This window comes from Microcaecilia unicolor, chromosome 2, assembly GCF_901765095.1.
Source record: "Microcaecilia unicolor chromosome 2, aMicUni1.1, whole genome shotgun sequence".
NCBI lineage: Eukaryota > Metazoa > Chordata > Amphibia > Gymnophiona > Siphonopidae > Microcaecilia > Microcaecilia unicolor.
In genome coordinates this window covers 257,166,651-257,184,400 of record NC_044032.1, presented here as the reverse complement: position 1 = coordinate 257,184,400, position 17,750 = coordinate 257,166,651, and the positions used below count along the sequence as shown (strand labels likewise).

Here is a 17,750-nt window from a genome sequence, read left to right as displayed (position 1 = left end):
CCCAGTCCTGGCCAACTTCGGCTTCAGAAAACCCAATCTAGAATTGAAGCCGGACGTTTCCATCAACCCTAGCACGTCATCAATAAAGATTAACAGTACTGGTCCAAGCATCCTGCCCTGGGGTACCCCACCAGTCAGTTTCCCTTTACCCAGGCAGTTCTTCACCTGGTTAACTTACTGCCCTTGCCCCCACTGCAAGCTTGTGAGCCAGAAACTGTTTTTTAACCTCTCGTTCATTGCTTGCTGAGAAGCACAGGCGGCCTGCTCCCAGCTAACATAATCCTCTTGCCTTTATCAGCCCAGCAAGTGCTTCTTTCAGGGTAGGGGATTTTTCAAATGCTGATTCAGCTTTAGTTTAGATTAGTTAAGGTTCTTGTTTTGCCTGTCTAGGAGTATTTTGTAGAGTTTTAGTAAAGGATTGATAGAAGAAAAAATTCTAAATGTTAATAAGTGATAGGCACTGCCAATACTCTCAGTCCTGCTTCACAGTTTCTCCATCCTATAATCTTTAAAAAGCAAATCCGGATTATACACATACATACCAAGCAAACAATTGCATGAAATGTATAAGCAGATTTTATGCTGTGAAGCCTCCACTATATCCTGACAAGCAGTTCTTTACTCTTTATCACTACACATTTTCTTTCATTCTTTACAGGTCACGTGTATTACGAATACTGTAGTCCTAGTCAAGTCTCATTCACTTTCTGAATGTTTTTAGCACTTCCAGTCCAGAGATCAGGTTTCATTTTATATAATATACTGCCAAGGGTGAATACTATCATAGTGGTTTACAACTCAGTAACTACAACAAAAATTAATAGAAAATAACTATAAATCAGATAGGACAGTAGAAAGAGAGATAATAGGAACTGAGGGGGGGGGGGGGGAGTGAAGGGGACAGAGGACAACAGGCCAATCTGCAGGATTTGCTATCAATTTATCAATGTGATTTATAGCTAACCTTTCCCAAATAAGTCCAAAGCAAATTACAGGGAAAGCACACACTATACAGTAGCAGTTAAAACCATAAATTCACTGACACACTACAATCTAAAAATACCAAATCTACATACCAATAAGATGTGTAATAGATGTGAATAGTTAAATACATAAGGCAAACACTTCCTGAGTTATTAAAAAAATACTTTAAAATAGCTAAAAAGAAGAAAAGGCAGAAGGGGAAGGAAGGAAGTTTACACAAATCAAGTGCAAGGGGAGGACTGAGGAAGCCTAGACAACCATTAAGACACAGACTGACTCAACTAGAAAGGACTTGCTTAAGAGCCACATATTAAGGCTTTACTAAATGCTAACAGGTTTTGCTCTAGTCTAACATTTGTCGGTAAACAGTTTTGCAGCTTTGGGGCAAAACATCTCTGGTTCTAGGACAATGCAAACATGAATACAGGAGGTGTGCACCAAGGGATCTCACTGGCATGTACCTTAAACATGTCTTCACAATATGCAACTGCCTCTCTTCTCAACCTTTTTAATATTAAAACCTGCAATTTTAAATGGAGCTCAGCAATAAATAGAAGTCCAGTACATTCTTATTTTAGAGCAATGTGCTCTTGTGTATTTTTGTGGAATTCCCAGGGCACAACAGCATAGCAGATGACGGCAAAGACCTGTACGGTGCATCCAGTCAGTCTGCCCAACAAGATAAACTCATAACATATGGTATGATGTGATACTACAAATGCATACTTGATCTTGATTTGTCCTTGCCATTTTCAAGGCACAGACTGTAGAAGTCTGCCCAGCACTGACCATGTTCTGAAGGGCTGTCATCGAAACCCACTCCAGTCCATCCAGATCTGTCTAGTCACAATCAGAGTACAGACCACATAAGTCTGCCCGGCACTGACTTTGCTTCCCAATTACTGGAGTTGCCATCTAAGCACCACGCATTTTTAAATTCTGTTCTGTTTTCTTCTTCACCACCTCACGCAAGAGGGCAAACCAGGCATCTACCACCCTCTCTGTCACAAAGTACTTCCTGATGTTATTCCTGAGCCTCCCTGCAATCTAAATTCATGTCCTCTAGTTCTACCACCCTTCTGTCTCTGGAAAAGGTTTGTTTGTATATTAATACATTTCAAATATTTGAATGTCTGTATCATATCACCCGTCTCTCCTTTCCTCCAGGGTGTACAGCCCTATTCTGAATAAATCTGTAATTGGTGAACATTCCTTCAGGGCATATAGAAGGCCTCACAACAGGAACGACCATTTTCAAAATCTTAAGGATATAAAACACAATGGATCTGGCAGACCAGGCTTAATTTCATACAATCATTATGAACACATTTGTGCGCTCCAAATCCAAAATGAAATCTAACGTTTTTTCTGGAGCATCTCACCCTGGTGTCTCGGATTGATCTCTTGAAGTTGTGTTTTCCACTTCCTTTTGCTGTTGAATTTTTGTGGAAACTGCGAACCCCATTTGTTTCTGCAAAATGAAATCTAAAACATTTAGGCCACAATCCTGGGTTTTGAAAGAGATAATGGTCCATAAAGGATGACTCTAATATTAACAGGTAAACAGGTATGCCTCTGATTGGCAGAGTTTAGAAGAAACATAGAACATGAAGGCAGATATGGGCCAAAAGGTCCATCCAGTCTGCCCTTCCTCAGCAACCAACTCCTCCTTTTCCTAAGGGATCCCACATGCCCGTCTTACACTTTCTTAAATTCTGACACAGTCCTCATCTCCACGACATCCACCAGGAGGCCATTCCACGCTTCCACCACTCTTTCCGACGAGTATTTCCATAGTTTCCTTCTGAGCCTATTTCCTCTTATCTTCATCCTATGCCCTCTCATTCCAGAGTTTTCCTTCATTTGAAAAAGGCTCACCTCCTGTACATCAACGCCACTAAGGTATTTAAACGTCTCTATCATATCCCCTCTCTCCTGCTTCTCTTCCAGCATATACATGTTGAGATTTATAAGCCTGTCCCTATACGATTTATGGCAGAGACCTCTTACCAATTTTGTAGTCACCCTCTAGACCGACTCCATCCTGTTTATATCTTTCCATAGGTATGGTCTCCAGAATTGCACGCAGTACTCCAAATGGGGTCTCACCAGAGACTTATACAAGGGCACTATTACCTCTTTTTTTTCCTGCTGATCATTCCTCTCCTTATGCACCCAAGCATCCTTCTGGCTTTGACCGTCGCCTTTTCTACCACCTTAAGATCATCGGACACAATCGCCCCCAAGCCCTGTTCTTCTTTCTTACATAGGAGCACTTCACCCCTACACTGTACCGTTCCCTTGAATTCTTGTAACCCAAGTGCATGACCCTACACTTCTTAGCATTAAATCTTAGTTGTCAATTTTCGGACCATTCTTCAAACTTCGCTAGATCCTTCCTCATGCCATCCACACCTTCAGGGGTGTCCACCCTATTACAGAGCTTGGTTTCATCTGCAAATAGACAAACCTTACCAGACAGTCCTTCCACAATATCACTCAGAAAGATGTTAAAAAGAGCCGGCTCAAGGACCGACCCCTGCAGTACACCACTGATAACATCCTTTTCCTCAGAGCAAGCTCCATTTACCACTACCCTCTGTCTCCTCCCATTTAACCAGTTTTTAACCCAGTCAGTTTCCTGGCTTTCATTCCATCCACTGCCATTTCTGTTGAAGACACCTGCTTCTGGCGTTCCTCACAGTTCTGCACTGTTTTAAAACCTTTTAAAGTTCGCTATGAGCTTTATACTGTCGACAGTACCTACATTTTTCTTTTTCTAAGTTGAGAAAGTCTCTACAACAAAGGTCATTCTAACACCTCAAGCTTTTCCACCTACTGTCCAGGCCCTGGTCCTGCCTCCATCAGTTATTTTTGTTGTATCTTGGCCTTCCCAAAACTTTATGGTAGTCACTACAACTAATACAGGACAATGTGGCCTGTATGATCATCTGCGTTCGTTACTAAGAAAATATTACGCCTAGTTTTCCTTCATTTTCATTGGTAGCCCACTAGTTTATGTTACTATTTTAGAGCCCTGTTTACCAAAATACGCTAGCGTTTTTAGCACATGTGCCTAAAATTAGAAAGCGCTACACACTAGAGACACCCATATATTCCTATATGGGCCCTTAATATTTAAAATGCTGAGGGGGTATTGTGTCAAAATATTGGAGTCTGTTCTGTTCTTTGTGTGAAATATATGCATTTCCTAGAAACACTGGTTGGAGTCTTTTCTATACAGGATCCATACTCTGGAACTCATTGTGCTCCTGCAGAAAAGGTTAGAAGAAAGATACCTTACATTTAAAAAAAAAATGTAAGGCCTTTATCTTCAATCAAGCCTTTGAACAATACTGATTAAAAAAAAAAAAAGAGAAGAACTTTATTAAAAGTAACAAGTGCCGTTATGAAAGATACTATCACAAGAACAATAGAACATTATAACTACTTTTGTACCAATAAAAGGACTAAATTAAGTTCCATATTTAAAGTATTTTGTCTTTTATCTCTCTGCAATCCAAACCCAATCCTCCTCCCCCACTTCAAACTCCTCATCTACACAGTGAAAACAGAGTTTCTGCATGAGAACAAGTTACACATAATCAACAGGTGACTGCAATTGAATTATGGGTTGCCAAATCTTTGACCACTTTGGGACAGTATGCCTCTTCTCAGCTGAGAACTGTGCAATCTAGCAGGAGGGGCTTAAAGCAGACAGTAGAATGGCAGGAAAGTCAGATATTGTCCTCAGAAGAGAAACTATAGGATCCCTGGATCTGCAGTACAACAAAAATGTGTCCCTCAGTTGCAGAATGCCAGAGACAAGAACCACAGCTGCCAACAAAAGGACAGAAAAGCAGCAGCAAAATGCCTGATAGCTCGGAAGTGGCGAGTTACTGGCCCTCCTTCCTTGGGGGATTGGAAAGCAAAATTAGAACAACTCATAGCTATGGAGCGCTTAACGGCATACCGTAGAGATGGGGAGCTACGGCGCAAGAGAGGATGGTCTCAACTGCAAGAATGGGTGGGGACAATCAAACTTTGATAGGAACGGGTGATAGTTGGGGAGGGGGGGAGGGAGGGGGGTGGTAGGGAAGGGAGGAACGGAAGAGGAGGGCTAGAGGGGGAAGTGAGGCAATTATAGGCTTGAATAAATTTAAGGGGGTAGGACAGAGCTGAGGGTGTAGACCCTTGTTTATAGTGATTGGGGGTTGATAGTTCAATTTTCACCATAAGGGTGATTGGGTGGTTGTTTTATTCTTTTATGTTATATTATATGGATGTCCAATATTTTAGGTCAACTTGGCATTATCTGTACTGTCTTGAATGTTGCAAGTTGCTTCATTAATAAAAATATTTAAAGTGAATAAAAAAAAAAGGCCAGAAAAGCTGTAGTCATGGCATGTGCTTCTGCAGCTGACAGGGGCCCAGACCCCAGCCAAAGAAGAGAAGGACCACACCCAATACTTCCATAATCCTTCACCTCCAAAACCCTCAAAACACATACCCTGACGGACAAAAATATATACAGCACCACTCACTGCTCCATATAGATCCCAAATAACCACATAGTCCCCGACACACTTAAACATGCCTCTTCCCACAAAGCCCCACAGACAGATATGAGTCTGCAAACGACAGAAGAGGAAATGCATCATTACGTCATACTTTAAGGGATAAGTTCTATGTATGGCGCCTAGCCGTCTTGGGTGAATCTCTTCACAAAGGCAGTTAATAAATCCCAATAAATAAATAATTGGTGCCAAAAAAAAATGCTTAAGCGTTATTCTACAAACCACAGTAGAAATGTAACACTTCCGTGTAAAATTAGGCATCACTATTTGCACTAATGAAAAAGTGATGCAAATGCCTGCGCCTAAATTTACACGCAGAGGTCCTTTATTCTGTAATTACGCACATAACTGAAAACTCCACCCCCAAACGCCCATGACCTTCCCCTTTCCGCAACCCCTTTTTTGGGCTGTGCCTAATGTTAGGTGCATCTCAATTAAGGGGTATGAATGGAGGAGTAGCCTACTGGTTACTGCAGTGGACTTTGATCCTGGGGAACTGAGTTCGATTCCCACTGCAGCTCCTTGTGACTCTGGGGAAGTCACTTAACCCTCCGTTACAAAATAAGTACCTGAATATATGTAAACCGCTTTGAATGTAGTTGCAAAAAACCTCAGGAAGGCGGTATATCAAGTCCCATTCCCTTTGCCTTTACTATGGCACATTAGTGTTTTTAACACGCCTTTAAATTAAGGCACATTAAACACTAATGCGCCAATACACTCCTATAGGCACGTTAGCGTTTGACACGTGTTAGCATTTAACGAGCATTAAAAACGCTAACGCGCCTATAGCACGCCTTTGTAAACACAGATCTAAATCTAATTAGTGCCTAAAACTGCTTGTTATAAAGTCAATTACTGGCACTAATTGGCTCATTATTCAATTAAATTGCATACCTAAATCAGGATGGCACCTAAATTTGTGCGCACAATTTTTGGTGGCCGTTACAGAATCAGGGGATAAGTGTGCACTTTTCAGTTTTCAGTTATATTTTAGTTTTTATGAAGCACTGCACTATTGCTTTTTGTATGTTAATTGTTTTTTTAGTGTTGATGTATCATGGTTTTATGTTTATTTTGTAAACTACCAAGAACAAACTGTTTGGACTGATGGGCTAAAAGATGCTTCAAAATAAATACAACATATGGGGAGACTTAGGTGCTCATTTCCAAAGCACACAGACTTACAAAGTTATATGGAGGGGCATTTTCAACAGTGCATCTAAGTCAGACTTTGGACGTTTAGCGCCAAATGTATCAAATCAGAAAAGGAAATATACCCATTTTCGAAAAAAAATAAAAATGTCTTTTTTTTCACAAATACTGAACAAGGTTTTGTGCTTTGTGAATTTATCTTTTTAGGCCATTACCAAAAAAAAACACACACACACAAAATCAACTCATCGGGATTTAGGCGGGGCCAGCCATCCCAGGAGAGCAATGGGGCACCCTAGGGGGCACTGCTGTGAACTTCATATAAATGCTCCCAGGAACACATCTCACCGTTGCTCCGTTATCTTGTCTGCTGAGCCCTCCAAAACCCAATACCCCTAACTGTACACCACTACAATAGCCCTTATAGATGAGGTGAGCACCTATATGTGGTTACAGTGGATTTCTGATAAGTTTTGGCAGGCTCACAGTTTCCACCACAGGTGTAACAGGTAGGGGGAGGTATGGGTCTGGGTCCACCTGTCTACAGTGCAAAGTACCCACCACTACACTACTCTGGGGACCTGCATGCTGCTCTAATGGACTTGGCTATAACATAAGTACATAAGTACATAAGTAGTGCCATACTGGGAAAGACCAAAGGTCCATCTAGCCCAGCATCCTGTCACTGACAGTGGCCAATCCAGGTCAAGGGCACCTGGCACGCTCCCCAAACGTAAAAACATTCCAGACAAGTTATACCTAAAAATGCGGAATTTTTCCAAGTCCATTTAATAGCGGTCTAGGGACTTGTCCTTTAGGAATCTAGCTAACCCCTTTTTAAACTCCGTCAAGCTAACCGCCCGTACCACGTTCTCCGGCAACGAATTCCAGAGTCTAATACACGTTGGGTGAAGAAAAATTTTCTCCGATTCGTTTTAAATTTACCACACTGTAGCTTCAACTCATGCCCTCTAGTCCTAGTATTTTTGGATAGCGTGAACAGTCGCTTCACATCCACCCGATCCATTCCACTCATTATTTTATACACTTCTATCATATCTCCCCTCAGCCGTCTCTTCTCCAAGCTGAAAAGCCCTAGCCTTCTCAGCCTCTCTTCATAGGAAAGTCGTCCCATCCCCACTATCATTTCGTCGCCCTTCGCTGTACCTTTCCAATTCTACTATATCTTTTTTGAGATATGGAGACCAGTACTGACACAATACTCCAGGTGCGGTCGCACCATGGAGCGATACAACGGCATTATAACATCCGCACACCTGGACTCCATACCCTTCCTAATAACACCCACATTCTATTCGCTTTCCTAGCCACAGCAGCACACTGAGCAGAAGGTTTCAGCGTATCATCGACGACGACACCCAGATCCCTTTCTTGATCCGTAACTCCTAACGCGGAACCTTGCAAGACGTAGCTATAATTCGGTTCCTCTTACCCACATGCATCACTTTGCACTTGTCAACATTGAACTTCATCTGCCACTTGCACGCCCATTCTCCCAGTCTCGCAAGGTCCTCCTGTAATCGTTCACATTCCTCCTGCGACTTGACGACCCTGAATAATTTTGTGTCATCGGCGAATTTATTACCTCACTAGTTATTCCCATCTCTAGGTCATTTATAAATACATTAAAAAGCAACGGACCCAGCACAGACCCCTGCGGGACCCCACTAACTACCCTCCTCCACTGAGAATACTGGCCACGCAATCCTACTCTCTGCTTCCTATCTTTCAACCAGTTCTTAATCCATAATAATACCCTACCTCCGATTCCATGACTCTGCAATTTCTTCAGGAGTCTTTCGTGCGGCACTTTGTCAAACGCCTTCTGAAAATCCAGATATACAATATCAACCGGCTCCCCATTGTCCACATGTTTGCTTACCCCCTCAAAAAAATGCATTAGATTGGTGAGGCAGACTTCCCTTCACTAAATCCGTGCTGACTTTGTCTCATCAGTCCATGTTTTGTATATGCTCTGCAATTTTATTCTTAATAATAGCCTCCACCATCTTGCCCGGCACCGACGTCAGACTCACCGGTCTATAATTTCCCGGATCTCCTCTGGAACCCTTCTTAAAAATCGGAGTAACATTGGCTACCCTCCAGTCTTCCGGTACTACACTCGATTTTAGGGACAGATTGCATATTTCTAACAGTAGCTCCGCAAGTTCATTTTTTAGTTCTAGTAATACTCTGGGATGAATACCATCAGGTCCCGGTGATTTACTACTCTTCAGCTTGCTGAACTGACCCATTACATCCTCCAAGGTTACAGAGAATTTGTTTAGTTTCTCCGACTCCCCCGCTTCAAATATTCTTTCCGGCACCGGTGTCCCCCCCAAATCCTCCTCGGTGAAGACCGAAGCAAAGAATTCATTTAATTTCTCCGCTACGGCTTTCTCCTCCTTGATCGCCCCTTTAACACCATTTTCGTCCAGCGGCCCAACCGACTCTTTGGCCGTTTCCTGCTTTTAATGTATCTAAAAAAAATTTTACTATGTATTTTTGCTTCCAACGCTAATTTCTTCTCAAAGTCCTTTTTTGCCCTCCTTATCTCCGCTTTGCATTTGGCTTGGCATTCCTTATGATCTATCCTGTTACTTTCAGTTGGTTCTCTTCTAACGCTGTCATAGAGGCTGGTGAGTGCTATTTTTTTATTCACATTTTTTGGGGGTGGAAGGGGGGTCATCCCTGAATCCTTCCAGTGCTCATCTGGTCATTTAGGGCACCTTTTTGTGTCTTATTTATTAGAAAAAAACAGATCTAGACTAGAGAATGACATGGGGACAAAGTTTGGCCCTGTCCCCTTGGGTTCTGTCTCCGTCCCCGCCCCATCCCCACAGGTTGTCTCCATGCCTGCCCCGTCCCTGCAGGTTCTGTCCCCATCTGCACCCCGTCCCAATGGTATCTATCCTCATCTGCAGAAGCCTCAAACAATTATGATTTTATATTTATCTTTTTATTAAAGTATAAAAAGGAACAATATGCTGTGCAACTGTGTATAAATTACAAATAGAAAGCAATAATAACAGCGAGCAGCTATAATAACCTTGTTCACCACCACCCTCTACCCTTCCAACCCCAACAATAGCTGATTTCTACTACCCCAAGGAATCCTAATCCACCCTGTTAAAATGTCCAGGGGTACAAAATACAACCCGTTTTGTATGCCCTAGAGCAGGGGTAGGCAGCTCCGGTCCTCGAGAGCTGCAGGCAGGTCAGGTTTTCAGGATACCCACAATGAATATGCAGGAGATAGATTTGCAAGTACTGCCTCCATGGTATGCAAATCTATCTCCTGCATATTCATTGTGGATATCCTGAAAACCTGACCTGCTGTGGAGGAGTGGCCTAGTGGTTAGGGTGGTGAAAACAGGAAAATAAGAGATCTGACAGAATACCTCCAAAGAATAAACACAGGAGGCAGGCAAGTTTGACAAAAAAAAAAAAAAACAGATTAAAAAATGAGGGTGAATGGGGAGGACTCGGTGATCTGAAAAACTGTTTTCTTCATGGAAATAGTGGTGAATCTATGGCAAAGTCTCCCAGTGGTGGTGGTGGTATGGGACAGGAAATGGGCAAAGACCTGAAATACCCAGCACAGAAGAGTCAGTGGGTAAAAGGGACAGGAGAGGGAGATGAGAAAACTGGATGGGCATGTGATCTTTACCTGCCTATACGTTCCATTTCTAACTGATATAAAGTCAGTTGCCTCCTCACTCCTAGCACACTGGAGCCTAAAAGCATTTCGTCTTTAAAGAGAGGTTCATGATGGAGGCAGGTTACAGTGAGCAGAATTTTCACAAAAACTCTGCTCCATTTCTGACAGTTGCTTGCTCCCAGAGGTACAAGAAGAGTTTCATCTGTTCCTCCTAGCTCAGGGGAGGATGCATGAAAGAAACGTTAAAGAACTGAAAACGTAGAAGTCCATGTTACAAATTACTGATTTTGAAAAAAAAAAAAACGACCAATGCTCAAAAACAAAATCGCATGCAAATGAGTCGCGTGGTAATAGTTTGCTTCTGTTCAGTCTTCTCTCCATCCTTTATTTTTCTACATTACATTGAAGCTTATTACCCGCATATACCAAAAGTTCAATGTGAGAAACAAACAAAAAAAAAAGAAACCAGAACATATTCTGGGAAATATATTAAATAGGACAACAATAATAAATAAAGGCTTAGAAATCTAGGCATGGAATGGAAAACAAAAATGAGGATGTTATAATGCCTTTGTATCACTCCATGGTGCGACCGCACCTCGAATACTGTGTTCAATTCTGGTCGCCACATCTCAAAAAAGATATAGTGGAATTAGAAAAGGTGCAGAGAAGGGCGACGAAAATGACAAAGGGGATGGGAGAACTTCCCTATGAGGAAAGGCTAAAGCAGCTAGGGCTCTTCAGCTTGGAGAAAAGGCGGCTGAGGGGAGATATGATAGAGGTCTATAAAATAATGAGTGGAGCTGAACGAGTAGATGTGAAGCTTCTATTTACGCTTTCCAAAAATACTAGGACTAGGGGGCATGCGATGAAGCTACAATGTAGTAAATTTAAAACGAATTGGAGAAAATGTTTCTTCACTCAACTCTGGAATTCGTTGCCATAGAATGTGGTAAAGGCGGTGAGCTTAGCGGAGTTTAAAAAAGGCTTGGATGGCTTCCTAAAGGAAAAGTCCATAGACCATTATTAAATGGACTTGGGGAAAATCCACTATTTCTGGGATAAGCAGTATAAAATGTTTGTACTTTTTGGGATCTTGCCAGGTATTTGTGACCTGAATTGGCCACTGTTGGAAACAGGATTCTGGGCTTCATGGACCTTTGGTCCTTCCCAGTATGGCAATACTTATGTACTTATCAACATAATTACGAGAAAGTTTTCAATAATCTCCTGAAGAGGAGACAACCATTTGTTAACCTCATTGGTGCACGACACTTTCCGCCTTTCCCTTTTCCTCTTCTGCTCAACAAATTTCTGTTTCATTATCTAAAGGTCATGTTCCTCTTTTTTTCTAAGCTTCCTACCCCACCCCCAACATCATTTACCTCAAAATTCTTTCACTCTCACTTTGATCAACCTTCTTCAAATTCAAAACCCTTGTAAACACTTCTTCAGTTGTTGGGCCCTTGGATTCAGTGCATCCCTGGCCTAAATTCTGCCTCTCTCCTCTCCTACCTAGCTCTGCAGAGGTCCTCTAATTGCAGTACTGAGACACACATGCATCTCTGCCACCAACATACCTCACTCCTGTAGACATACCGTCTCCCACCTTAAACATGGGATGCACGACTGGAGAGGATCTCACATAACACAGACAGAAAGATCTCTCACATACTGCCTGCAGCTGGTGGGATTTTCCAGACCGCTCCAGCAAAGCAGCAATGCAGATGGCACTGGAAGACATTAGCAGTAAGCCTGGCAGGTTCCCCAAGTCCTGTTACCCCCAAAAAGCAAGGTGGAACCAGCAGCAAGACTGACATGCTTCCTAATCCCTACTGGCCCAATAAGCAAGGCACGCCTGGATTGCAACAGTGAGGCCAGCAGAAGTTTCCCAGGCCCCACTGGCCTAAGAAGAGAGCAACACTGGAGTAGCATAGCTGGTGGGATTTTCTAGTCCCTATCACTGAAAATCTGTTAGAGGCAGCCCAGCGTGTGCCACTGCTCCCCACCACTATGCTTCTCTTTTGGCACACCAAGTTTAGAACACGCCTGCGGTGTCCTGATAGAGGAGGGGGCAGCAGAACAGGCCCTCCATCTCTGAACTCAGGCAACCTAATGGAGGGAGTAAGGCAGAAAGTGGATTCTCGGGACTGGAGCAACAGAACTAGTACAGTTCTCAGCCAGCTCCAAAAAACAAAAGTGGAGCCCAGACTGGAGCAACAACAGAGCAGGAGTTAATTCAAGCCAGGACCTGAAGCTGAGCAGGAGCAACAGCAAGGATGGGATTTCATCAACATCTAAAGATGTAAATATCATTTGATGTTGCTCCTTTAATTTATATAGCATGCCACCTGAAAGCTTTCACTCTTTAGCCTTCAATTTCACTCACTAGGATAGTGAATTGCTTCGGAGAAAATACAAATATACCATAAAACAGACAAAAAGACTACATTACAAAACAATAATAGGACCAAACTACAAAGACACACATAAACTCTTCAACCTTGTGACAAACTGTTAGAACCACACACCAGTCACAAACAACGGCAAAGACATACCAGATGTAGACAACCTTGCAAAATACTTCGAGGAAAAAATTATACAATTACGACTCAAAATACCCCTAGCCCTATTGAATACGCCACAATTCTAGATTGTCTAGATCCAGAAGAAGGAACATACCCAGCAGACAGAACCTGGACCGAATTCGAACTACTATCAGAAGACCTCATCTCTGAAACACTTAAAAGATTTGCCAAATCCCACTGCAAACTAGACATTTGCCCAAATAACCTCATGAAATCTGCTCCTCAACAATTCATAATAGACCTAACGAGACACGTAAACTTCATGCTACAAAACGGACTTTTCCCAAAAGAAAAAGGAAAAATCTTACTCACCCCAATTCCTAAAGACACAAAGAAAAGCACGAGCGAAATAACCAATTACAGACCAGTAGCATCCATACCACTAATAACCAAAATAACTGAAGGAATGGTAACAAAACAACTCACAAACTACCTAAAGAAACACTCAATACTGCATGATGCCCAATCAGGATTCCGATCAAATCATAGCACAGAAACGGTCCTAGTCACTCTCATGACCAAATTTAAACAAACAATAGCAACCGGAAACAATATACTCCTCCTACAATTTGACATGTCAAGTGCCTTCGATATGGTTGACCACGGAATCCTATTACACATACTTGAATATTTTGGCATTGGAGGAAATGTCCTGAACTGGTTCAAGGGGTTCCTAACACAGCGTTTGTATCAAGTTACATCAAATTCAACCACATCTAATGCATGGACACCTGAATGTGGAATACCACAAGGATCACCCCTCTCACCAACCATTTTCAACCTAATGATGATCCCTTTGGCAAAACTCCTATCAAACCATAACCTCAACCCATATATATACGCCGATGATGTAACAATATACATCCCTTTCAAACAGGACATCAAAGAAATCCTATAACAAAATCAATCAAAAGTCTACACATCATGAACACATGGGCAAATGCATTTCGTCGAAATTAAATGCAGAAAAAACTCAATCCCTGATACTCACCTCCCAATACAACACGAATGAATTTACCCGCCATAAACACACCAAAAATTAAACCTTCAATCTCAGAAACGCTAAAAATCCTTGGAGTCACTATCGACCCGCCACTTAACACTCGAAACTCATGCAAACAATACAACCAAAAAGATGTTCTACTGCATGTGGAAACTGAAAAGAATAAGACCATTCTTCCCAGATTCGTCTTTCGCTGCGTAGTGCATCCCTCGTATTAAGCCATCTGGATTACTGCAACTCACTATACGCAGGTTGCAAAGAGCAAATACTGAGGAAACTTCAAACAGCCCAGAATACAGCAGCCAGACTCATCTTCGGAAAACCAAAATATGAAAGTGCAAAACCCTTACGAGAGAAGCTACACTGGCTTCCACTCAAGGAACGCATTACTTTTAAGTATGCACATTAATCCACAAAATCATTCACGGCGAAGTTCCAGCCTACTGTCTGAGTTAATAGACCTACCACCCAGAAACGCCAAAGATCATCCCGAACCGTCCTCAACCTCCACTTCCCTAATTGCAAGGGCGTAAATACAAGACGCTACACGCGTCAACCTTTTCTCACGGGGGCACGCAGTACTGGAATGCACTGCCGCGCAACCTGAGAACGATCCACGAGCAAACCTCCTTCTGCAAACTATTGAAGACCCATCTTTTTGAAAAAATCTACGGAAAGAAGCAAAACACATAAAGCCTCACTCACTGTTCACTAATGCATCAATACATCCACTTCTGAACTCTCATCCCCCGTAGTCTCACCTCACTCATACCCTTACTTACAGAAATATGTATACCATACATAATGCCCTTTAAACCTCCCGCTGTCTCCTTCCAATGTTTCAAGGTTTGGTTCCAGTGTTTATATCCTTAACAACACTTTGATTGTCTTTGTATAACTCTTCACAATGTAATCCATAACCAAGTTGTAACAAATTGTATTTCCATCATTCATATCGTATTGTAAGCCACACTGAGCCTGCAAAGAGGTGGGAAAATGTGGGATACAAATGCAATAAATAAAAATAAATAAATAAAATTCTTTGGGACTGGCAACCCTGAGCGTCTCTACTCCTGCTATTCCAGTGCACACACAGCTCTACTGATGCACTTCACCCCCATCCTACAGCACCCCGTATTAGTGCCCTTAAGTCCTACACACAGTTCTTATTCCCTGCCATTCCAGTAGATGTTATATGGTTTTACCTCCATCTGCAGGGCTTTGCCCAGACCCTGGAGCACAAACTTCATTGGAGAATAAGCTATGTAGCCAAACGGTCCCAAATGTCCGGCCTACAAAGAAGCAAACACAATTCTCCCTATCCTCCACTCCATGGTGCGGATCATTGCTTAGCTTGGGTACATACTGCCCAAGTAACTGGCCTCTATCAACTTTCTGAAATAATTTCAGCTTCATATTTTCCTGGAACCAAAAACCCAGCACAGTTTACAAGAATCCACTTGCTTCTCTTGGGTTAGTTTTAGGATATGCTCAAGTGAAGCTAGGTCCAGTGGACATGCTTATAACTGTGCTGCATTTGGTTCAAGGAAAATCTGAAGACTGTGTAGCTACACGGCTTATTCTCCAATGAAGTTTGTTTATTGGGGACTGGCTGAAGCCCTGCAGATGACGATAAAGCAATGTAACAACAGAGATGCCAAGTTACCCAGTTCCAGGCTGGAGATTTCGGGACAGTTCTGGATTTCTGACCACTTGCATCTAGTGATTCATGGGACTTGCTGCACTGATTTCAATGGACAGGATCAGGCACTACAAGTCCCATACTGCTTTGGGATGCGAGTTCAAAACTAGGACTGGGCAAAACGCCTCCAGCCTGGAACTGATTAACTTGATTCTCTATAACAGTAAAGAGCCCCCACCAGTCCGTGTAGGCCAATCTGGTATTATACAGTCACTGATCCCAGGACAGCTATTAGAGAAGCCAAGGCCTTGACCACTCTGACCCCAAACAGCTGATAAGAATATTAAAGCTCTTATCTATAGCCAAAACCAGATGCTGCTGCTTCCTCCTCCTCTGGGCCACCACACACAAACACATTCTTCCTACACAGAGTGCAGAGGCCAAACTATCAGGAACGTGTACAAAAACACCTCTTACTGCATAAGTGTCACCTGGTATGCAGGTTCAGGCAGTGAGGTGTCGCCCTCACCTCTGCCTCCAACTGAGGAGAGGCAGCCCTCCCCAGGATTACATCATTGTTTTTCTGTGCCGGCTTGGGCCACGTGTTCTTCTACACTGAACAACAAACACAGCAATGGAAAGTTTGTCAGAAGTAATCTGTTAAACCTGAGGCTTGAAAAATATTTAATCCTCAAATGTTGAGACATTAGGGTTTATAACCTTATCACTGCCTATTCCCCTCTCTTCAAAAGTTCCTGTATCTCTATTGCTCCTGGTTTTCAACTCATGCTCCTCATTCTTCTCCTTAAGGAGCTCATGTATCTCTGTTTATTGTCCCTGCTTTCTCCATCCCGCTCCTCTCTCTCTCTCTCTCCAGCAGTTCCTATACATTTATAGCCCTTGTTATTGCCATCCAGCCCTCTCGGCAGTTCCAGTTCATTGACATTTTCTTTCTAATCAGTGGCTCTTGTATCTCTGGTTTACTGCCTCTAACACCCCCCCCCTCCTCCTCCTCCCTTCCCTTCCCTCAGCAGTTCCTGTATCCTTTTCCCTTCCTGCCCCTCCCCCTCAAAAATGCTAGTTGTACCTGCTTTTGCCCTTATTGTCCTACCTCTCCCATAACAGTTCCTATATATTTATTGCCCTACCTGCTCTAGATGTTGTTTACTGCCCCTGCTTTCTTCTCTCCCCCTTCCCGTAGCAGTTTGTGGATGTTGTTTACTGCCCCTGTTTTCCCCTCTTGCTCTTGTCTCCCACTCCCCGTAGCAGTTTGTGGATGTTGTTTACTACCCCTGCTTTCCCCTCTTGCTCGTCTCCCCCTTCCGTAGCAGTTTTGTGGATGTTGTTTACTACCCCTACTTTCCCTCTTACTAGTCTCCCCCTTCCCGTAGCAGTTTGTGGATGTAGATTACTGCCCCTGCTTTCCCCTCTTGCTCGTCTCCCCCTTCCCGTAGCAGTTTGTGGATGTTGTTTACTGCCCCTGCTTTCCCCTCTTGCTCGTCTCCCCCTTCCCGTAGCAGTTTGTGGATGTTGTTTACTGCCCCTGCTTTCCCCTCTTGCTCTTCTGGCCCCCCTCCCCCCAGCGGTTTCCGGATGATGTAGTTTACTGCCCCTCTTGTCGCTCGGCGCCGGTTGCCGGGTTTAGCTAGCGGCACATAGGGCGGTACCTCGTACCTGACTAGCTGGATTGTGTCCGATCCGGAGCCCACGATCACGTAGACGGTCTGCTGCTGCTGCGCCTCTTTGTGAGTCCCCTCCGCGCCCAGGGCGGCCTCAGCATGAGACATTTCTGTGTCCCCCGCCGCACCTTTACCGGGCTCGCCCCGTTACTGCCGGACTGCTGCGGCTCTGCTGCAGACTGGAGCCTCCCTGGCCAACGACGGTACATGGGCTGATCCGCCGGCCCGGAGAGGAGGAGGAGTGGGGTGGAGAAGGAGGCGGTGGCACTGCAGCAGGAGGACTCTTTCGCAAGAAAAGCAAAGCTTGGAAATCCCCCTACCGGCTTCTCCCTCGCTCACAAAAGTCTTTCAGCTCGTTAAGGTTTTGTATGGCGGCCCGCCTTTGTAGGCTGCTGAATTTTAAGACATGTTAAACAAAGGATTTCAACATATTTTCTTTT

General features: G+C 43.4%; 1 protein-coding gene across 1 annotated transcript in view; it reads right to left on the bottom strand.

Annotated features, from left to right (window-relative positions):
* TFE3 (transcription factor binding to IGHM enhancer 3) overlaps positions 1-17,533 on the bottom strand; it is a 93,134-nt gene extending 75,601 nt beyond the window's left edge. The window contains exon 1 of the mRNA XM_030194000.1: positions 17,306-17,533. Within this exon, the coding sequence (XP_030049860.1) occupies positions 17,306-17,418 (113 nt within the window). The 5' untranslated portion in view covers positions 17,419-17,533. The remainder of the gene's footprint in view (positions 1-17,305) is intronic.
* Between the last annotated feature and the right edge of the window lie 217 nt (positions 17,534-17,750).